The sequence below is a fragment of the Merops nubicus genome, unplaced genomic scaffold, assembly GCF_000691845.1.
Source record: "Merops nubicus isolate BGI_N331 unplaced genomic scaffold, ASM69184v1 scaffold1071, whole genome shotgun sequence".
In the NCBI taxonomy this organism is placed as follows: Eukaryota; Metazoa; Chordata; class Aves; order Coraciiformes; family Meropidae; genus Merops; species Merops nubicus.
Window position 1 is genome coordinate 23240 of NW_008590029.1, and position 17178 is coordinate 40417.

General features: G+C 41.8%; 1 protein-coding gene across 4 annotated transcripts in view; it reads right to left on the reverse strand.

Annotated features, from left to right (window-relative positions):
* The window catches only part of SMG7 (SMG7 nonsense mediated mRNA decay factor), a 36883-nt gene extending 22389 nt beyond the window's left edge, over window positions 1–14494 (reverse strand). For 2 of the 4 annotated variants that reach the window (XM_008949758.1, XM_008949757.1), the window contains exons 1-7: window positions 10909–10915; window positions 9513–9630; window positions 8428–8560; window positions 4856–5027; window positions 3496–3567; window positions 2379–2529; window positions 1200–1335 (exon numbers count right to left, since the gene is read on the reverse strand). In XM_008949758.1, the coding sequence (XP_008948006.1) occupies window positions 1200–1335; window positions 2379–2529; window positions 3496–3567; window positions 4856–5027; window positions 8428–8560; window positions 9513–9630; window positions 10909–10915 (789 nt within the window). Of the gene's footprint in view, window positions 1–1199; window positions 1336–2378; window positions 2530–3495; window positions 3568–4855; window positions 5028–8427; window positions 8561–9512; window positions 9631–10908; window positions 10947–14447 lie in introns of those variants that run through there. The other 2 variants (XM_008949759.1, XM_008949756.1) reach the window with 2 other exon arrangements.
* Between the last annotated feature and the right edge of the window lie 2684 nt (window positions 14495–17178).

The following is a 17178-nucleotide window of genomic DNA, read 5'->3' on the forward strand; positions in this document are numbered from 1 at the left end:
AAGTCAGAAGATCTGCTCTCTAGTAAATTAAGTCTTATATTGCATAATATAAACAAAAAAGTAATCTAAGCAACAAAGCAGGGCTCTGTTAGCTGTCTCTTAACACCCTGTATCAGTTCAGAAAAATAAGACTGTTCCACATGCCTGAGTAATGCTCATAATTATTGATTATAAGCACTGTGGAAAAAGCAGCACCCGTTCAGCAGCCAACATCACCCACAGAAAGAGCGAGACAATTATTTAACTTTGAAACAACATTACTTTAACTCCCAGTATCCAAACAGCTCACACTCAAAACTCACACAATTCACAAGTTCCAGGGTTTGCTTGTTTGATTTAGCTAGCATTAGCAGCCCATTTCAATGCAAAAGTGCAAACAGGCACCATAAAGAACATTTGTAATTCTTCATATTGCTCAGACCACTTCCCCCTTTCTTAATTTGGAGAAGCATCTACTACGTTTGCCCTGTTGAACACATCCACACCACCTGCTCGTTTTCCACAGATGTCAAAGCAGAGCAGTTTCCAAACAGCACCTAATAGTTAATGTATTATCCACTTTGAAATTGTACTACTCTGTATAAATACCTTACTAAATTCTCTTTGTTTCAATCTTTGCTATACTGTCCAGTGTAATGAGTTGGCTGCATAATTAATAAGTACTCCTGGATTTTCCAGAGGAAACACCTTGTAAGTAGTTCTAGTCTACACACAAATTAAGGTTGTACTGGAACATTGTTTTTAAAGGCAAACCACTAACAGGAAAGGCAAGTTGTCTGAGGAAAATTAAAAGCAGCCTTTACAACCAGCAGGACTGAACGCCATCCAGAAATGAAGTTCTCAAAATTCCTCTGGCAGCTGAGTGAAGACCTCCCAGATGAATCAAGTGCTTCTCACAGGTATCCAAGAATCGTCCAGGTTAAAGAGCAGAAAGTCAACTATAGCTATCGATTTCTCCTGTATTTCCACCAGTAATACAGCACATACAAAATGGGGAAAAAAATCCTACTATCTGCAGTTCTATCTGCAGGTCTACAGAACTATCCAGTGTGAGCTGTGATGCAAACCTTCCATAACTGGCTAACTGAGCTTCCTGTATTTTAGCAGGTGAAGAAGTTATTATTTGACTATAATGTCTGAACTTGGCTGCTAAAAAATACTCTCCTCAGTACAGCAGTTAATATGATGTCAGAACTAACCTTGAACTGTTCTTCCAGCTTTTCTCGAAGAGGGCTCAGCTTCTCCAAGCTCTTACTCAGGTACACATGGCCATGGAATTTAATAAACGCCTTGATGAAGTCAGACACGCTCCATCGAGTCTTCACCTCATCACGACTACATTCAAACAGAAACACCCAACATCAGTCTCTGGAATTAAGACACAGCTGCACATAACAGCAGAAACTTTCTATGGACTTCAAGAAAGAAGGAATCTTCACACAAAGTCACTAGTCACACTCAGGAACAACCCAGACACAAACTATCCTTTGTTCCATACAGAACCACCGACTGGTAGGGACTGGAAGGGACCTCTGGAGACCATCTAGTCCGACACCCCTGCTAAAGCAGCATCACCCAGAGCAGGTTGCCCACGATAACATCCAGGCAGGTTAGACATCTCTCCACAGAAGGAGACACCACAACCTCTCTGGGCAGCCTGTTCCAAGGCTCCATCACCTTCACAGGAAAGAAGTTTTTCCTTATTTTCAGATAGAACCTCCTGGCTTCCAGTTTGAGGCCGTTGCCCCTTATCCTGTTGCTGGGCACCACCGAAAAGAGTCTAGCCCCATCCTCTTGACCTCCCCTTTAGATATCAAGAAGCATTGAGAAGATCTCCTCTCAGTCTCTCTTCTCCAGGCTGAACAGCCCCAGGGCTCTCAGCTTCTGCTTGTCACAGAGATGTTCTAGTCCCCTCAGCATCTCTGCAGCCTCCACTGGACTGTCTCTGGTAGCTCCTTGTCTCTCAAACTGGGGCGCCCAAAACTGGACTCAATACTCCAGATGTGGCCTCACAAGGGCAAAGTAGAGGGGGAAGAGAACCTCCCTCAACCTCCTGGCCACACTCCTCTTAATGCACCCCAGGAGACCACTGGCCTTCTTAGCCACAAGGGCACATTGCTGGCTCATGGGGAACTTCTTGTCCACCAGGACTTCCAGACCCTTCTCTGTGGAGCTGCTTTGCAGCAGGCCAACCCCAAACCCATACTGGTAAACCCCTAACCTGTACTGACTACATGTGCAAGGATGCTCTGACTGGCCACAGGTTGAGGATTTTCTGTTACTACTACCAAATATGAGTAACTTCTGGCAAGGGAGGCACATCTGGAAGAAGTCTCCTCTATCTTATCTGAGTACAAATATGTTATGCTTAGTCTCACCTTTCCAGTGCTTTAGAAAGTGCTTTTTGTAGGTTAGTGGAGGCAGCCGGGAAAGGAAACTTCACAGCAATGCTTCTGCAGTAGTAGAAAATTGTGGTCAAGTGGTCTCCTTTGGAGGAAGCTAGAATAGCCAACTGATTATAAGGCTGACCTAGGGGAGAAAAAAACACCTTATTCAACAAATTGTCTTGGAGTGAAGCATGCTAGATTTCAGAATAAGTGTGGTCACTCAGAAAAGTAGCACAAAGTCCTAAACTATCTAACAAAAGGAGGTTCAGAGCCATCTGCTGACCCTTTTACTCCAGCCTCAGATAAGTACCACTCAAATGAAAAAGCTTGTAAATTTGTGGTGCAGGTTTTTTGGTTTGTCGGTTGTGGGGAGAAAACTGGGTATGGGGGGTTTTTGTTTGTGTTTTTGTCTAAATAAGAAGATACTGTCAAAACCAAGCTTTCACCACTAACATTTATCTTCATCTACCCCAGTTTTATCTCATGAGGCAAATCTATCAGCAGTCATTCATATTTTTTGGCTATAGAGTAAAAATTGCTACAGTAAGAATAAAGGTAATTTTTCAATTAGAATATAACTGGCTAAAAAATTGAATTACTGGCTTCCGGAGCCTGGCTCACAAATTATTTATCCTTTTCTCATCATCCCTACATTTTGGACCACAGTAACAGTTAAAAAGCTAGACCCCTGAAATAAAGAAGCCCTTAACTTGCATGAGCAACTTGAAAAATCCAATTTTAGCTACTTAACTTTACAAAATGGCATGTGAACAAACAATACAAGAACAAAGCATGGGTGCTGGTAAATTTTCATTAATTGTACTTTGTAACATATGAATGTAACATAATGCAGCAGCAGTGAAACCTTGGAGTGAAGCCGTGAATTGCCATCTTTGTTTCTAACTCTTCCCAAAAAGAAGACCAGGTTACACAGATCAAGCAAATAGTTACGATCTAAATGATTTACCAATGGGTCAGACTTTGTTGCACAACTGTTTTGGGTACTTGGGAAGGCAAGTTTATAAAGAAACTCAAGTTTACAACCACCACACAAGAAAAGCAACAGTCCACACTGGAATTATGAACCTAAAAGTTATCCCAGACTCACCATTAGAAGGGACAAGCTGAGCTGCATGTCTGTAGTAAGACTCTGCCTGGCTGGTCTGATTTCTATAGCGAGCTAAAAAAAATAAATCATGTTAAGCCAGAAAATTCAACTCTCCAACACCTACTTTAGTATAACCCAGTCTACCTGAAGAGCATTTTACTATTATTTAAAATAAGCACAAGAAAAATACACAATTACACCAAACAGCACAATGTCTCAACAGGTTTAATTTTGAGGTGATTGTTTCTCCTCAGATCCTATGTCACAGCTTATCAGTTCTTAAGTAGAAAGATGCTGTGCCAATAGCATCACATCCAGAAAGCTACAAATATTTTTCATTCTTCTTTACACCATCAGCACCTAGATCTACTTTTAGGGTTGTTCAAAAACTAATTGCAGATTCCAGTAGAAAGAGAATTTCTCCAACAGATAGTTCTACTTTAATCAACAGAAATAAACTGTTCAACTTCATGTGGAAAATAATAGAATCATCAAGGTTGGAAAAGACCTCTGAGATCATTGAGTCCAGCCATGAACCCAACCCTACCATGACCACAAAACCATGTCCTAAAGTACACGTTTGTTTTTTTTTTTTTAATGCCTCCAGGGATGGTGACTCCATCACCTCCCTGGGCAGCTTGTTCCAATGCCTCACCACTCTTTCAGTAAAGAAATTCTTCCTAATATCCAACTGAAACCTCCCTGGCACAACTTGAGGCTGTCTCCTCTTTTCCCACCACTTGTTCCCTGGGAGAAGAGACCCACCCCCACCTCACTCCAAACGCCTTTCAGGGAGTTGTTGGGAGCAAAAGGGTCTCCCCTGAGCCTCCTCTGCTCCAGGCTAAACAGCTCCAGTTCCCTCAGACATCCTCACAAGACTTGTGCTCTAGACCCTTCACCAGATTCGTTGCCCTTCCCTGCACATGCTCCAGCACCAAAGGAAGCCTCGTTTAGGAAAGGCTGGATTTCTAACTGTTGCCTTTTTATATAAGGTTTAAAAGTACCATTCTGAAATGGTGAATTTTGCTAGCCTGCTGCAACAAGCTTTGTAACAGTTACCAGTTTCAACATTTCACTATGCCTGCCAGCTATAACATGATTAGTATACTAAAAGACAGATTCTAGCAAATCACCAGAAAGCTAGTGATTAACTGTCTCCACGTGTTAATGTGTAACACACACTAGAAAAGTCTAACAGCATTATTTCCCAGACCCTTCCCCCCGCAGCAACCACCAAACACAGTCAGCTACTGGCAACTAATTTGGAGCACGCTTGGTCTAGCAGTTGCCTACGGTATGAACACATGGCTGAACGCAAGCAGAACTCAATGCCCCACTTCTTTTTCCTTCCCAAACTCACCAATATCTCCAAGGTGGACAAGGCAGTGCTGGCAGATGTAGGAGCAGGAGCTAGACTGCGGCTTCACTATGGCGCTGGTGTGCGTCTGTTTATTGCTAATGATTCCCAGCTGGGAAGACTTTACACGACATGGCAAGTCTACATTAAAAACTGTGCACAATTCCTGTAATAACTAGAAAAACAGGTCTCGCTTAGTAGCAGCTAGAGACAGGAATCAGAAAGCCATTGAAAGAACAGACAAAACTACCAAGCATCACTTGGAGGCACAGATTAACTAAATATATTTGACATGAACAAGTTTTGGTTACAGACAAAGAGACTCCAAATTACATTCTCCATAGGGTGAAGTCATTGAGCTCCACGCTGCATCATTCTGCCCAGAACCAGGAAGAGAAGTCTGCATCCCAAACCAAAGGAACTCAATTCCCATGATACTTAAATTATCAAGCATGCATCAGCAGAGACTGACTATCACAGGTCTACAAATCCTCATGTTGTTGCTGGTTTGGTTTTTCTTTTTTTTTCTTTTTTTTGTTTGTTTTGTTGTGGTTTGTGTTATTGGTTGTTGGTTTTCATGTTGTTTTGTGGTTGGTTTGTTTTTTTTTTTTCCCTCCATTTGGGGGGTAGAGGGTATGTTTTTTAAGTAGGACAGTCAAGAGGAAGATAGTCTTTCTTGTAACTTGATGATGTGACATTCTCTGAAAATATTGGCAAGGAATGTCACTCATCCTCCAAATCACCTTGTTCCAAGAGAAGAAACAGCTCTCAAACTTTAGAGAAGCCAGAACCAACCCAAGTTTGTAGGCAACACAAGGCAATGGCGGCTAACAGTTCAGAGACTGAATTGCAAGTAAATATCTGTGGTAAACAGTGAGACTCTAAGAAGAAGTTATCAGCTACTTGATCAAACATCTGAAAAGCTGACTGGAGGAAAACCTGAACTCTGCCATTCTAATTAGTTCTTTTGAAATTTTTCCTAGTGGACTCCAGTAAATACTCTGGAAATTACCATCAGCCACATAGCAATGAGAAGCGTTTGTTCTGCTGTGTTAAAAGGTTAAAAATGCAAGTAAGAATTGACAGACTTCTTCCCAGCTGGGAACATACTCAGTCTCCAAACAGACTAGACTGCAGCAGGGTTCCACTTCAAGACACAGGCACGTAGAAAGCCCAGGGCTGACTGAGATTTGCATTCTGTCAAGGGCTAAACAAGCGATGTGGTGCTTTTGCTTGCTGCACAAAGATGTTTGTGCTACACCTTTTACACCCTTTTGCTCTGTCTTTCATACAGTAAACAAAAATCCCCAAACAACAGGGATCTCATGGATGAAAGCTGGATAAAAGAGAAATTTGACAACTCCCAACGTGCTGAATTAGGAGAATTCATGCTCTCTTTCAAAGTTGTCACTTACACAGGCCTCGCAGTTGGAAAGCAGGTATCTTGCCTGAGCAAAATCCTTAGACTAAAAATGAGACATTTAACATCACAGCAAACAGAGAAAAATGGCCCAGTCTGTGGTGTCATACACAAAAAGAGCAAAATTCCCTGATACACCACAGGGAAGAACAAGGCTTTTGCAAGACAAATGGTGAAGATGGCAGAAAACCCTTGGCAACTATGCTGCAGCCTATCAAACTGTCTACTTCAAACATGAAGCTTTCTAAAAAACACTGCTGAATGGAAAAAAAAAAAAAAGGGTTGCCTTGCAGATGTTCAGAATCAAACTAGGATTTGATACAGTAAGAATGACCTACTGTGCATATTGTAACCTGAAGACAGTGCAAATTAGCCATGACAAAGTCTGGTCAGACCACTACTTGAGACAAAGCATTCAGCAGTAACAATGCTGCTGAAGCATACACCAAATGACAGGGGAAAAAGGAAAGAAAGGCAAATTATCTTTATTAAAGCCATTATCACAAACCAACTCTTATTCTCCACAATCTACAAGCAGAAATCTAATGTTGGAAAAGTATGGGAAAAAAAACTGGCAGCAAGGAATAATTACATGAATAAGAATCACCATCCTTTTTGCAATTATCTGAAAACCTTACAAAAGATACTTAACTCAAGAGCACCCAAAAACACAGTTCTGCTTAAGGGAAAGAAAAGTTCCTATAACTGAAGTTTACAGTTCTAAATAATTGTTGACAAAAATACAAAATTAAGACTGAAGATATGTTTCTAAGTCTGGGAGTTGATCAAAAAAACCAGCAAGACATTATATGTTGTAAACGTTACATAATAATCTTTGGGACAATGACTGCACTTAAATGCCCAACCATGGTGGGCACCAATTTAAATATTCTTCAGAAGAAAGCTGTATTTGTATACATAGTATGCAGACAGCCAGCTCTTGGAAAACAACTCAATGCCAACCATTGGCCCCTTCCTTACAAGGACTGGGCACAGAACAAAGCCCAAAACCTGAATCTGCTGCACACTTCCTCAGTGTATCTGCATTTTGGAATTAGAACCACAGAATGATTTGAGAGGGACACTTCAAGGTCATCTAGTCCAACCCCTCTGCACTGCGCAGGGACACCTGAAATTAGAGCAGGTTGCTCAGAGCCCCATCCAGCCTCACCTGGAATGGTTCCAGGGATGGGGCATCTACCACCTCTCTGGGCAACCTGGGCCAGCATCTCACTACCCTCAGCATAAACAATTTCTTCCTTCTATCCAGTCTGTATCTCCCCTCTCTTAGTTTAAAACCACCACCTCTTGTCCTGTCACAACAGTCCAGGCTGCTAAAAAGACTGTCCCCACCTTACTTGATAGGCCTCTTTGAAGTACTAAAAGGCCACCGTAAGGTCTTCCCAGAGCCTTCTGCACACAATTCTGTTCTGGAATAATTAGAGTCAAGAACAAAACTGATTATCCTTCGGTATACAGGGGAAGTATCACACTTTTCAAAATGAAAAGGAATTAAGACACTGGCCCACAAATTCATACATAGTAATGAGAAGGTGAATGAGAATTTTTAGAGAAATGACAGAAAATAAGAAATACGAGTCCAAGGAAATCATCAGTTACCATGTTTGTTGGGCTTGTGGTTTTTGTGTCATTGTTACTCTTGGACAATATAATTAAAATACAGAATTCTTCACTACAGATCACTGCAGAGACAGGCCTAAATGGCTTCAAGAGGACCTGGGGAGTGAAAGGCTACACCTCCTAATAGCCAGATGATTCAGATACATACTAGCTCAGGAAGGCAACAAACGTACATCCACAAAGCAAGACACTAGAGCAAGGAAGCATCACTATGTTTTCCTGCTGCATAATGCTCACTGTGAACAGACTACTGTAAGAATCAAAATAGGAGGCTAAATGGACCTTTGATCTAAACCAAATCAGTGGATTTTAGGCTTTAAAGCAGATTCAATTAGAAGCAAACAAACTCTTGCCAGGTTTTGATGGATTCACAGAAGTTTCAGATCAACTCAAGGCAGTGGCTGATTTAAAGAAAGCAGATCCATAGCTTTGCAGGCACGTTCTGAGAGCACCAGTATTAGCAAGGTACAATGCTTGATATATACCCACAGCCAAAGTATTTTTGGCAACTCACCTGTGTGTAGAAGCCACTAGCTGCCTCTAGGAACAGAGAGAGGTTCGCCTGAACTTCGCTCCGGTTTGGATTCGCTCTGTTCTTTGCCTGACCCTGTAGCGTCGTGATCTGATTTTTAAAGGCATGATTCCAACTGAAAACAAGAAGCATTTTCCTTTTTACTTTGGAAGTGCCTTATGCTCATGGCATAAGTAACAGGAAAGAACTGTTTAATTACATAGCATTAGACACAGAAAAGAAGAACATTCGAATTCAGGCATCATTCAGTTTAGAAACAATGATCAATACAGAAGAATTACCTCATCTGTCATACCTAGGGAAACTGATCCTGATACTGCATAGCTAACATTGTAACAGCATTAAAATTTGCTTGTAACTGTTTGCTTTAGGCAGCATAGCTCTCTTCTGAAAACTGGATGTGGGGTGTAGAAATTTCAGTTAAAAAAGAAAAACCACTCAGCATCTGGAGGCATGGAGAGGACGACTCAGCCCACTGACTCCTCTTGCTTCCCTCACAGTGACAGAGGAACCACGTGCTTCTCTTAACTAAACCTGTTACAACCCATGTCTTCATCTTAAATAACAGAATGGACTCAGGGCACGGAGAAGACCCAGATACTGAGGTGCTCATGACACATTAAGAAAAATTCTCTCCTTACATTCCTCCCTCTGCCCAGCCCTACCCCAGAGGACAAAACGAGGGTCCCTGGCAGCTCCCCAACCCCTGTTAGTCCTTGCTCCAAGCAATTATCACAGGCAAATTTTCTCCTTTCTGGAAACTCCAAACTTCAGCTCTACCATGATAGCACCGAAGGCCGATATTTCTTTTCTCTCCCCTTCCACCTGGCTGACCAAATCCCACTCCTGCATGACATGGCTGCTGATAATTGCCAGAGGTAAAATGTTAACCTGCTGAATGCTCTTCATCGACTCTGTGATGAAATCTCATGTTCCACTCACAGAGCAGCTCTCATTTTAAAGGAAATAAGACATCCTAGGATGTAGGTGCTCTTCTGCAAGTCTCAGTGTTTCCTGCTCATCATCCCAGATTACATATATACATACAAATTTATTGAGGTACTTACAGGTCCTGCTCCACTTTTTTATCTAAAGCATATTCCAAATCAGTCACTAGCATTTTCTGATATAAGTCCTGTAGAGCCTGTCTGGACGTCCAGACTTCTGCTGGACCCAGCTTCGAATCTGAGCAACAAGAAGATAAAACAAAAACACAACATTTTTTGTAATACTCAAATGGATGGAATTATTTGAACTCTTTCTTTACTTGCCCAAAGGAAAGAACATAGCACAGTGAAAGATACCCAAGGCCAAGCACCCGCTTTTATCACGGATCCACTGTAACAGTGAAATAGAACTACAGAGGGACTGGGGATTAACTGATCTGTCTCCTGTAACACCACAACTAGCTACAAGTAAAGTCAGCAGCTGGCAAGCTAAAAAATTGAAAGCAGGTAGGAGGAGGTAATTCTCCATAAGTCATTAAGCTGCAGAACTCCTTGTCACTGGATGAATTTAGAAAAATTTCCAGAGTAGTCTGAAAAAACGACCAGAAAAGAAATCCATCAAGGGGTGCTAAGTAGGAGTCCCTGGAGCCAACACTGCTGGTATTTGGGACAACGCAGTGGGCAAGTAAAATCACATGCTTGCCATTTTCCAACTCCTTGGTAGCCATCTGCTTTCCAGCACTGAGGGTGGATACAAACAGTGCTCTCTATCTTGAGTTAAGAGTCTGATTTCCCATGCCTTGTAAAACCACCTGAGCTGAGGCTGCAGGAGCACAAGGGATGGCCTCACCTGTCACAGGGAAACTGTTCTGCTAATGGTGTCTAACCCATCCTGCTGGGTTAGATGGATCCAGGTAGCTATAATGTTCCTGTGGGGGACTACACCAGTCTGCTACAGGTACTACACCAAGGTGGCAAACAAGGCTAAGGTTCATTACACAAGCTGCTTATACTGCATGGCTGATACACTCACACAAACCACTTCCATTTTGCTTAAACATGTACAGCTTAAAACACAGATTGCAGCATTCTGTAGCATCTACAGGTGACGCTATCACAACATGTGGTAGCGTTCGGATCAGTGTTTCCATCACTCAAGTTTCCCAAAAGCATCCAGATCCTTGCTAATCAAGGTACAGCAGTTCCTATGGTAGTCTGGACAGGAGTTTCTCTCATCCCCAAAAGAACACCGTAATGGGAGAGGAATATGGAGCATGACTTCCATCTCCAAATGCTTTAAAACACCTAAAGTCAAATTGAAATACAAGGTTTTTAGATACAGGAGAGAGGGGCACAGCTGTTCAATTTCTTTATATACAGAGGATAAACCTTTAACATAATGTCACACACTTTCCAAAGAATTCTTTGGAATGATAAGCATAAGGAACACAAAAGGAAAAGAAAAACAGGAATCAAGTATTAGCAGCTGGATCAACAGTATAATAAAGGCAATTACCTGTCATGTCAGCCTTCAGGACTTCTGCCTGCCTGTAAGAAAGTAATAAAACAATAAATTAGAAACAAACTGATCAAAATAATTGAATTATGCCAAAGCACATTAATTCAACAGTGAGTAGATAGAGCGGGGCCAGCTCCATAGAGGCTGCTCACAACCTACACTGCAGTTTACCCCACACAGTACAGATGTTTAACTGTCTGATTTCTTCTAATTCACACTTTTCCCTGTGAAAAGAGGGCTTCCCCACAGTAGGAGCAAAGCAAACTCCCATGGGTGCCCATCAGCACAGCCCTCCAACCCCTCCATGTTGCACTGGCTTGCTTTAAGGAGAGGCAATAAAAGACTGTGCTTTCCCCATTTTCCTCTCTTCCTTGCACTGCCTTCCTAAAGTCATGGTTTGAACAAGTTTTCAAGAAAATGAAACATAGAACATATAGAAAGAATGGCAACTACAGGTGACCAACTATCACTCCTTCACTGAATATCCTCTGCAAATCCCCACTGCTGGTGGAGGCTGGCAAATAGTTTCTTGAATAAAGGAACACCAGGACACAGTCCTCATTAAATAAATATTTACAAAAGGTCATCAGTGCCTGGATGGAGCAGACAATGGAGTTAAGCACTGTGTCAGTGGTACATAAAACTTCAAGGGGCAGCACTGCTGGCCTGTCTGGCTAATAATGAATTAGCACAGGGCAGGTAGAGGCAGAATGGAGAGAAGGATGCCTGGTCTGGCTGGGTTTTGGTGGAGCAAGTCCCTTCACTTTTGCTACACTCAAATGTTTCCATATATTTGAAAAGAGTGCAAACTTTCCAGACCTGACATGGAATTCTCCTAGCATATGAAACACCCACTTCCACTTGCCTTCCTCAGCAAGAAAACTAGATGAAAGTCACGCTGTGACTACATGAAAGTCAGATTTCCAGCATGTAAAAGAATGGAGAGCCAGGAAAAAGCACTACCTAATCCCTAAAGAAGCTTCAGGAACAAGCATATATTCTCTCTTGTGAATGTGAAGTTGTGGCAACTGTAAAAATAGTTTTTGAGGTCATTCTGGGTTCTACCTACTGGCCGCAAATTCTAGGGAAGGTTTTGAGATCAACATCAGGATTAAAAAGATATCATAATAGAATCATCATAGAATGGTTTGGGTTGGAAAGAACCTTTAGAGGTCATCTAGCCCTACTCCCCCCGGCAGTGAGCAGGGACATCTGCAACTAGAGCTTGTTGCTGAGACCCCTGTCCAAACTCATCTGAAATATTTCCAGGGATGGGGCTTCTACCACCTCTCTGGCAATAAGTGTCCTAGTGCTTCACTAGGAAGATGTATATGGGCAAGTCCCTTCACAAAATTTCTATTTATTAAATGCAAAAATTATCTATAACAACCCACCATTATCTCTACCATTTACTGACCATCCGAGAAGCAACGGGATGCTCCAAGGGCTTTAAAGTTAAGAATATCTTAACTAGTGCCAGAAGTAAATCTGTATATTCCTCACCTGCTTCACATTCTTTTAAGATTGTCTTTTTTTAGTTTCTTTCTTTTAAGAAGGTGTTAATACATTTATTCCACTCCAAACAACAGCATATACTAGAAGAGACAACGTGTTATTACTGGCAGACATGTAAGGAAAATTTTAGATAATATGTCAGGAGGCAGCTGAAAGCCCAAAAACCATGTCTGCTCATCCAGAGGGAGGTAGTGAAAGCCAAGCCCTCCGCAGCACTGCAGCTAGCAGGACTGCAGAGCAGGTGTTGCCCCCTGCCCCAGCCCCAGCCCGGCCGGGAAGCTCGCCTGCGTGCTGCGCCCTGGCGGGTCCGCTCAGGCACAGGGCTGAGCCCCTCCCGCCATGCCCTGACTTGGCAGCTGGAAAGGCTGCTGCTGCTCGGGAGGAAAGGCTGACTTGCTCAGGTGCTGGAGTCTCTCTTTTTTGAAGTTAATGCAGCTTGGCTCGCACTTTAAACACCTGCCTGTTGTGCAAACTTCTTCTTTGAGCTGAGAAGACAACCTGCGTTGCCAAAGCCATGAATCCTCTGGAGAGGCCCCCAGCCCGAGCAGAACAGGCAGCAGTGCTCTGGCAAACATCAGCCCTCAGTTCTCCTCCAGGCAAAAAGGCTCTTGTCCTTTAAAAGCCAAAAACTGCTCCTCTGAAAATTACTTGTGAAGAACTACCTTCCACTACTGTAAGCACGAATCTTTTAAGGGGAAATACAAATAGCACTACTATAAAGGCTTTCTTTTCACAAAGTTTTGACAAGCTGTTGACTGGAGAATTTAGATGAAACGAGCCTCAACACGCACATCAGTGCAACCACTGATGGATGCTCTGTAAGTGTGTGACCCAAATAATATGGGTGGACTTGAACTTTTACCAAAAAGACTTATTTTAGAACATCTTTTTTTCAAAGACAATACTCATGGGCTCAGAGAACAAGAGCTTTAGTACCAACCTCTTCATTAGCCATAAAGCAAACTGCCTTTTATATTTTATAAGCTTGAAGCAAGCTACACTGAGGGAATTATCATTATAATTTTTACTAAAAAGTATAGAAGTTATTTCAATACTTCCTAGGTGCTAAGGGAATTGGTAAAGTAGGTCTAACACCAGCACATTCTCTCTCATTTCCACCTAAACCAAACTTTTATTGCAAAAATCTGCATCTATCTAAGCCAGGATAAGAAAAGGCAGCCTGGGTACCACACTTGTTCTGCATCAGTGTGAAAATATTGGCATCTTGAGAGAAGAGTTATTGCCTTTTCCTTAAACAGGCTTTACTGGAGAGCCTTTGCTGGTGGTGCTCAGAGACTCCTAGTGGGAACAAATCAGAGTTCACTGACAACAGCAAGAGATTCTGACAGTGCAAATCACTGCTCATATCATCATAAGCCTTTTTGTCCATATATTTTCTTGCACTGTCTCATATTGAATTTGCATTAGAATCACTCATTCTGCCTGCCAACAAGCTTGGCACAGCTTCTTTACACGTGTTATCATTTCAAGAATATTCTCGAGTACCTCCTTGACCAGTTGGACTCAGCAGTTCATACTTCAAGTCAAGTTTCCCTGAGTTTGTTCATGCCAAGCCAAATAAGCACAAACCACAGTTTAGAAAGCTATACTTGAAGTATATCTCCATTAAATGACACATCATCTTGATATACTGTGATAGCTGTTCTTTGTAATATATAAATTCAGCCCATGCTTTAGTTCAACTCAGAATTCAAAAAACAAAAGCCTTCCACTCAATTCAGTGAGATAGTTTGACAGCTAAAGGAATTTCCATTTTATTCAAGTGCTTGAAAAGTTTCAGAGCTTTAAGAGATGGTAATCAGGACTTTCTTTTGAAGTTCTGAAAGTATAACATATATTAAAATTTAAGTGCCCACAGATGGCAAAGGAAAAGTCTCTTAAGGACCTGGCAGTGCATAAAGTTCGGTTTTGCAGTAACTCAGAGGAACTCGGACACTGTGCTTAGGCTGGAATGAACCACTGGATTTATTAATGGAAAACAAGACAAGACACATTTTGGTTTGCTGTTTTCCAATTATGAGTGTTCTTGATCAATTAAGTTTTCCCTACGGAGAAAAAGAAAACCAAGTTGTTCCTATAAGCTGGTAAACACTACAGAAAGGAAACCCCATAAATATAGGGATGTCTCTCCCACACACATTTTCAACTGTTTAAAATATCACCCTGAGCGGCTGAAAGGTACATTGAAAGATCATGTAGTCCCACTTACGTGTTTATGCTTCATTTGGTCTTAACATCCTACAAGAAAAGATCATACTCTCCCTGGTTAACTATTCTATTGCTTAGTGACAGCCCCGAAGTTTTTTCTGCAACGCCAACCTAAGGCCTCCCCACTGCAAGCCAAGTCCTCCCTGTGCACCCCCAGAGCCATCCAGAGCTCCTGCCACTGCCTTTGTACAACAGCCACTTGGAAAACCAAAGACTTCAGTTCATACTCCAAATCATCAGTTCTCTTTTGCAGCCTAAAATGTTGACCTTCAGAAATCAAGTTTTCTAATCCCCTTATCACCACCTGACTTTGAACTCCATTCGCCTATCACTAAACAAAGGGAGGTGTTTTGCTGTAGCCCTCCCAACAGCCCATCTCGGTTTCAACCTATATTCTTCAGTTTTGTTACGCTTCCAAGCACGCATAGTAACAAGTTCTCAGTACTGCAGACACCACATTCTGTATCTGTAAGAGGGAAATATCAGTTCTACAGAAGCACTGTTTTGCTAACAAGCTTCATTATGAAGCACAGGAAAGCAAATAAAATTAAGTCCAAGTTTTCATAGCAGCAGTCTTTTGTTACCCCACTAACACCCATCACTTATGAAAGTCTGACTGGACCAAGTCAAGTTTCACTTACACCACATTCCTCTCATTTACACAGTGAGGATGAGGCAGTAAGATCTGCTATGGCATGACAAAAAAAAAAAAATCAAAAAAACACAAACAAAAAAACCCCAACAAACAGGGGAAGAGGAAACAAAAAAAAACCAGACCTTACAAAAAATCCATTGAACTCTGCTTTCCACCATGCCTGAAGGGGAACTCTTTTTGGTTTTCCCCTGGCAGCCCTGATGCATCAGCAGTTGTATCAGTTCCCTTATCAACCCTCAGTAACACAACCCCCTTGATAAGGTATTGAGGATTTACTGTACTAAAATGGGTAAAGAGTCCAGTCAACCCAGCTTATAAAAGCAGTCAGAACCCAATCTCTTGTTATGTGAATACTCTACAAATATAAAAAAAAATAATGAAATGGTCAGGGTAGTTTCAGTTCAAGCAGGAATTTCTGCTTGTAAACTGCTCCTCCCTGGAGGTACGTGCAGCAGTTGTATCACAATGAAAAGCACCCAAAGCCTCGTGAGTCTGAGCAGGAGGTGCCCGATCTGAAAGCTCATCAAGGGCAGCAAAATCTCTTTCTTCTGAAAGGGAGTAAAAAGGTATAGAACATATAGAATAAATATAGGAAATCTCTCATTTTGCATATGGAAGGTAATTTTTCTATTCTAGCACACTAAAAAGAGAGTCAAATACACTTAACACTTAAATTATTATTCTATTTTAATCATTCCAATATGTGACAAGGCTCTCACCCAGAAGGAACTCCAAAGCACCAGCCAGCAAATACTACTTCAGATTTGGCAAAAAATAAGTTAAATTCAACAAAAAAATTATAATTCCTTTATATTTCAGCATAGTTTTTTTTTCCTGTTTTTACTTCAGTATACCCATGCTGATTCAGGGCAGAGGAAAGCAGCAGAAAACACTAACAGCGCAGGCACTGAATATTCTACACCAGATTTAGGGGAAGCTGGGTTGCTCAGAAGCCCCTAAGCACTGTACCCAGGAGAGCATTCATGTCTGCAGGTCAGCACTGAGCAACGACTCCTGTCTGATATGAATGGCTGATAGTTTTATGGGATACGAGCATTCTGCCTTCCATTCCTAAGAATAATCACTAACACTTGCTAAAATACAAAACTTCATTAGCAGTTTTTCGAGAACTGCTTGGCACTAATCCTTCACAGCTTCACTAAAGGTTGGATTTTCAAATTTAGTGAAATAACTCTGACTTCACAGAATCATAGACTTCTTTTGGTTGGAAGAGATCTTTAAGATCAAGTGCAACCATTAACCCAGTGCTGCCAGGTCACTACTAAGCCATGTCCCTCAGGACCACATCCACACGGCTTTTCATTCCCCCTAGGGATGGGGACTCCACCACTGCCCTGGGCAGCCTGGTCCAGGGCTTCACAACCCTTTTGGGGATGACTTTTTTCCTCATGTACAACCTACCCCTCCCCTAGTGCAACTTGAGGCCATTTCCTCTCGTCTTATCCTTCGTTCCTTGGGAGAAGAGACTGACCCCCACCTCACTACAACATCCTTTCAGGGAGTTGACTTCCCTGAACTACTCTGTAGACAGCAACTGTATCTCTATCTTCTATTTTTACAGTAATCTTTGGATTGTGCACAAACATAGATTTTTATACCTGAATAACAAGTAGCAATAAACTTGTGGATAAACTTCACCTTTGATATTTCCTTCACCTATTAATTCAACATCACATGAACAAAACAGGCTTCAGACAGCAGCTCAAGTTAACAGCTTGACACAGCTTTTCCTGAAAAGGCAACTAGATAATCAGGATTTTGCTGCACTACAGGGAGTGCAAGGTAGATTCTAGTTATTTGTGTATAGACTTTATCCACTCACCTGTGCATCAGATCCATACTGCCTA